This window comes from Scomber scombrus, chromosome 18 (assembly GCF_963691925.1).
Source record: "Scomber scombrus chromosome 18, fScoSco1.1, whole genome shotgun sequence".
Taxonomy (NCBI): domain Eukaryota; kingdom Metazoa; phylum Chordata; class Actinopteri; order Scombriformes; family Scombridae; genus Scomber; species Scomber scombrus.
The window spans coordinates 953091-959090 of NC_084987.1; the positions used below are offsets into that span (position 1 = coordinate 953091).

Consider the following 6000-nt stretch of genomic DNA (forward strand, 5'->3'; position numbering starts at 1 on the left):
CTACTATGTAAAATAATGAACAATAAATATATAATGAAATAAAAGTGTTTTTATGATTTAAAAAAAAACAAACTAAATATAAAAATATGATAGAAATATTGAATATGGTGTAAAAATATAAATTAATATCCAGGTAAAGACAGAGATGATGTCCTGTTTATAAATATTAAACATTTTTTTAAAGTTAGTTTTAGTTTAAAAGAAAAAAAAGAAAAAGAAAACAGTCCTTTTAAACTTGTCATTATTTCTAAAAGCTGTCATGTCTCCTGTGTGATAATACTAACACTACTACTAATAATAATGATAATGATGATGATGATGATGATGAGGAGCTGCTCTGATTGGTCGGCTGCTGATCAGAGGTGTTTCTGGTCATGTGACGGCTCGGTGAGGACAGACAGGACGGAGGACATTCCTCTCTGGGTGTGTTAGTCTCAGCTGTGTTGTGTAAGTGCGGCTGTTGTAATGTAAATGATGAATAAAGCTTTTCTTCATCAGCACGCACAAACACGTCGAGCATTTATTTCACCATGCGGAGGGATCAAAGCAGCGAGCCTTCTGATTGGTGGAGAGCGGCTCCTCCTGCTCTCACACAAACAAACACAAAGCATTTCTTCATCAGTTAAAGCTGCAACACTGAAGCCTCACACGCTGCTCACTGTTTCCCTCAGGAGACCCACAGCAGGTAAAACAGATCAAAGGCATCTTTTTTCTTTTTCTGTGCAGCTGATCCATGTTTGTATCTGCAGTTGTACGACATTAAAAAAGAAACACAATTCAAACATATTTTATTCTTTAAAGTTTATAAAATGTTCTGCTGGAGCATAACATGCAGGCCTACTGGTGGTTCCTAGTATCTCTAACAGTAGAACAGGAGGCAGAACCTCTCAGGTTCCTCTCCTGTGGAACCATCTCCCAGACTGGGTCGGGGGGGCAGACACCGTCTCTACGTTTAGGGCTCCAGCTCCTAGTTTATGCTGCTTTAGACTTAGACTGCCGGGGGACTCCCATGATGCACCTGGCTCCTGTCCTCCTCCCTCTCTCTCTATCCATCATCTATAACCATTAACATTCATGTTCTATTAATGCATCAATAAGCTAAACTTCTTCCCCTCTTGAAAGTTGAAGTTGTTCTCTTATGTTGCACAGACAGTGTTTACATGTGGAAAGCCATGTTGCATTAATGTTTGCATCCAGACGAGCATCACAGTAACATCAGTTATAATGTGTTAATTCAACAGTAGCAGATATGTTGTTGTTAATAGTTCTGGTGTAAAAAGCCTGAAAATATCGGTATCGTAATTAAGAGTTGGGGAATATCGAGCATCCCTAGTTAATATTTTTTTTTACCATATTTTACTTTTTTGCTTGTTTACTTATTATTTATTGTTCTTTATTATTTTGATGTGCTGCTGTAATAATGTCTGAATATGAATATATATCATAAACAGTTTGTGTTGGTAGTAAAAACAGAAGTCATGAAACTGTTTGTTTTCTTTATATGAACAATAAAAAATAAACAAGTTTCACACAATAAACTCTCATCAGTTCAGTCTGTCGCTCTTCATCGTCCTCTTCCTCCTCAGAAGGTTTTATAATGCAGCAACCTGACACACACACACACACACACGCACACGCACACGCACACGCACACGCACACGCACACGCACACGCACACACACACACACACACACACACACACACACACACACACAATCAAACAAAAGGTCTTGTTAATTCTTTGTATCATGTTAACAGTTCCAGTCAAAATACACACTGTTAAAGTACTTTTACTGTAATACTGCATACTACATCACTATAATACTGCAGTACTTTTACTGTAATACTGCATACTACATCACTATAATACTGCAGTACTTTTACTGTAATACTGCATACCACATCACTATAATACTGCAGTACTTTTACTGTAATACTGCATACTACATCACTATAATACTGCAGTACTTTTACTGTAATACTGCATACTACATCAATCATAATACTGCAGTACTTTTACTGTAATACTGCATACTACATCACTAATAATACTGCAGTACTTTTACTGTAGTACTGCATACTACATCACTATAATACTGCAGTACTTTTACTGTAATACTGCATACTACATCACTATAATACTGCAGTACTTTTACTGTAATAGAGTATTTGTATTTTTACTGCAGTGAAGGATCTGAGTAATTTTTCCACTGCTGTGAGCAGATGGACTCTGATTGGCTGTCTGACCTGTAGAGGGGGGCGTGTCCTTTGTTGTTAGCCAATGCGAAGAAGCCGCTGTGTGGAGAGAAGTCGATGCAGAAGGTTCGATGGACGATCTTCCTCTTAGAGACCGGAAAGTTAGAGAAGACTGAGAGGCTGGACAGGTGGAGCTGAGGGGACAGAGACATGACATCATCACCATCATCTTCTTCCTCATCACCATCATCATCATCATCTTCCTCATCATCATCATCATCTTCCTCATCACCACCATCACTATCATCACCATCATAATCACCACCATCACCATCTTCCTCATCACCACCATCACTATCATCTTCATCATCATCACCATCATCATATCATCTTCATCACTATCATCATCATCATCACTATCATCATCTTCCTCATCACCATCACCATCATCATCTTCCTCATCACCTACATCACTATCATCACCATCATCATCTTCCTCATCACCATCATCATCACCATCTTCCTCATCACCATCATCATCATCATCTTCCTCATCACCATCATCTTCACCATCATCATCTTCCTCATCACCATCTTCCTCATCATCATCATCACCATCATCATCACTATCATCATCACCACCATCACCATCTTCCTCATCACCACCATCACTATCATCTTCATCATCATCACCATCATCATATCATCTTCATCACTATCATCATCATCATCACTATCATCATCTTCCTCATCATCACCATCTTCCTCATCACCATCATCATCTTCCTCATCACCTACATCACTATCATCACCATCATCATCTTCCTCATCACCATCATCATCACCATCTTCCTCATCACCATCATCATCATCATCATCTTCCTCATCACCATCATCATCATCTTCACCATCATCATCTTCCTCATCACCATCTTCCTCATCATCATCATCACCATCATCATCACTATCATCATCACTATCATCATCATCTTCCTCATCACCATCATCATCATCATCATCTTCCTCATCATCATCACTATCATTTTCATCATCATCTTCCTCGTCATCATCATCTTCATCACTATCATCACCACCATCATCACCATCATCACCACCATCATCACTATCATCATCTTCCTCATCACCACCATCATCATCTTCCTCACCAGTCTCACGGCTTCGTCCTCAGCTCTGGAGGCGATGGCGAGGATCTCAGAGGTGGGGTTAAAGGTCAGGGAGGTTGCCGAGGTCAGCAGGTTCATCACAGCTTTTACAGGTTTGGGATTGGCTGAGTTCAGACACGAGTCCTGCGTGTAGAGGTTGACCACGCCCGACTGAGAGCTGAAACACACACACACACACACACACAGGTGTGAGTATACATATGTATATAAGTGTGTGTGTGTGTGTGTGTATGTTTGTGTGTGAGAGTGTGTGTGTGTGAGAGTGTGTGTGTGTGTATGTTTGTGTGTGTGTGTATGTTTGTGTGTGTGTGTATGTGTGTGTATGTTTGTGTGTGTGTGTATATGTTTGTGTGTGTGTGTGTGTTTGTGTGTGTGTGTTTGTGTATATGTGTGTGTGTGTGTGTGTGTATGTTTGTGTGTGTGTGTGTGTGTGTGTGTATGTTTGTGTATGTGTGTACGTGCGTGTATGTGTGTGTGTGTATGTTTGAGTATGTGTGTACGTGCGTGTGCGTGTATGTGTATGTGTGTATGTGTGTGTATGTATGTGTGTGTATATGTGTGTGTGTGTATGTATGTATGTATGTATGTGTGTGTGTGTGTGTGTGTGTGTGTGTGTCCTACCCGCAGGCGAGGTAGCGTCCGTTAGGTGAAGCAGCGATGGACGTTCCTCTCACACAGCCGTCATCTGTGAACCTGTTCACACACCGACTGCTGCGCATGTCCCACACATACACCTCCCCCTCCTCTGCACACGCACACACACACAGGTCACATGACTGACAGGAAGCTGAGTTGTGACATCACACTTGTCATGTGGTGAACTCACCTGAGTTGGCGAAGACTTTGCTGCCGTCGTTAGAGAACGCGACGCCGCTGACGTTACCGTTAATCTTCATACTGCGAACCACCTCCTTAGTCTGCACACACACACACACACACACACACACACACACACACACACACACACACACACACACACACACACACACACACACACACACACACACACACACACACACACAGACACACACAGAGGAACCTTTAACACAGTGACTGTAACACTGAGTAACTGAAGCACACCTGCCCAGGTTAGTATTATGGGATGTGTTTCCATGGTAACAGGTGTAACTGGTAACACTCACCTTGAGTGTGAGCAGGTGCAGGTATCCACTGGTCCCAGTGAGCAGCAGAGCGCCACCATCAGGACACACAGAGAACTCCTTCACCCGGGCTTCATTCAGACCTGAACACACACACACACACACACACACACACACACACACACACACACACACACACACACACACATTAATACATACACACAAACACACACACACACACACACACAAACATACACACACACACACACACACACATTAATACATAAACAAACATACACACACACACACAAACACACACACACACACAAACACACACACACACAAACATACACACACACACAAACATACACACACACACAAACATACACACACACAAACATACACACACACGCATACAGACATACACACACACACACACACAAAGTTACAAACATATACACACAGACAGTGTTAGCAGTATAACCTCTGACGGCGTGTACAGGTGTGAGCAGTGTGACCTCTGACCTCTGACAGTATGAACAGGTGTGACCCGGCCCTCCATCATGTCATACAGGTAGAACATCTTGTTCTTCAAGCTGGTGGCGATCAGCATGTCTCCGTCTCGGCTGAACTGGGCTCTGTGGATCGGGAACCGGTCCAGGTGGACGCTCTGGATCTTTGGGTTGGTCTTCCCGTCCACCTGCAGGACAGGTGAGTTAACCCTTTACCGTAATAACCGGTGTATGAGACGCACCTTTAACCCGATTTACCGTAATAACCGGTGTATAAGACGCTCCTTTAACCCGATTTACCGTAATAACCGGTGTATAAGACGCACCTTTAACCCGATTTACCGTAATAACCGGTGTATAAGATGCACCTTTAACCCGATATACCGTAATAACCGTTGTATAAGACGCACCTTTAACCCGATTTACCGTAATAACCGGTGTATAAGACGCACCTTTAACCCGATTTACCGTAATAACCGGTGTATAAGACGCACCTTTAACCCGATTTACCGTAATAACCGGTGTATAAGACGCACCTTTAACCCGATTTACCTTAATAACCGGTGTATAAGACGCACCTTTAATCTGATTTACCGTAATAACCGGTGTATAAGACGCACCTTTAACCCGATTTACCGTAATAACCGGTGTATAAGACGCACCTTTAATCTGATTTACCGTAATAACCGGTGTATAAGACGCACCTTTAATCTGATTTACCGTAATAACCGGTGTATAAGACGCACCTTTAATCTGATTTACCGTAATAACCGGTGTATGAGACGCACCTTTAACCCGATTTACCGTAATAACCGGTGTATGAGACGCACCTTAAACCCGATTTACCGTAATAACCGTTGTATAAGATGCACCTTTAACCCGATTTACCGTAATAACCGTTGTATAAGACGCACCTTTAACCCGATTTACCGTAATAACCGGTGTATAAGACGCACCTTTAACCCGATTTACCGTAATAACCGGAGTATGAGACGCACCTTTAACCCA

At 42.1% G+C, this 6000-nt stretch overlaps 1 protein-coding gene across 2 annotated transcripts in view; it reads right to left on the reverse strand.

Moving 5' to 3' along the window:
- Positions 1–1495: 1495 nt before the first annotated feature.
- The window catches only part of utp18 (UTP18 small subunit processome component), a 9516-nt gene continuing 5011 nt past the window's right edge, over positions 1496–6000 (reverse strand). For both annotated transcript variants that reach the window (XM_062438138.1, XM_062438137.1), the window contains exons 7-13: positions 5006–5180; positions 4523–4623; positions 4207–4297; positions 4002–4125; positions 3363–3537; positions 2248–2390; positions 1496–1607 (exon numbers count right to left, since the gene is read on the reverse strand). In XM_062438138.1, the coding sequence (XP_062294122.1) occupies positions 1583–1607; positions 2248–2390; positions 3363–3537; positions 4002–4125; positions 4207–4297; positions 4523–4623; positions 5006–5180 (834 nt within the window). In that variant the 3' untranslated portion in view covers positions 1496–1582. The remainder of the gene's footprint in view (positions 1608–2247; positions 2391–3362; positions 3538–4001; positions 4126–4206; positions 4298–4522; positions 4624–5005; positions 5181–6000) is intronic.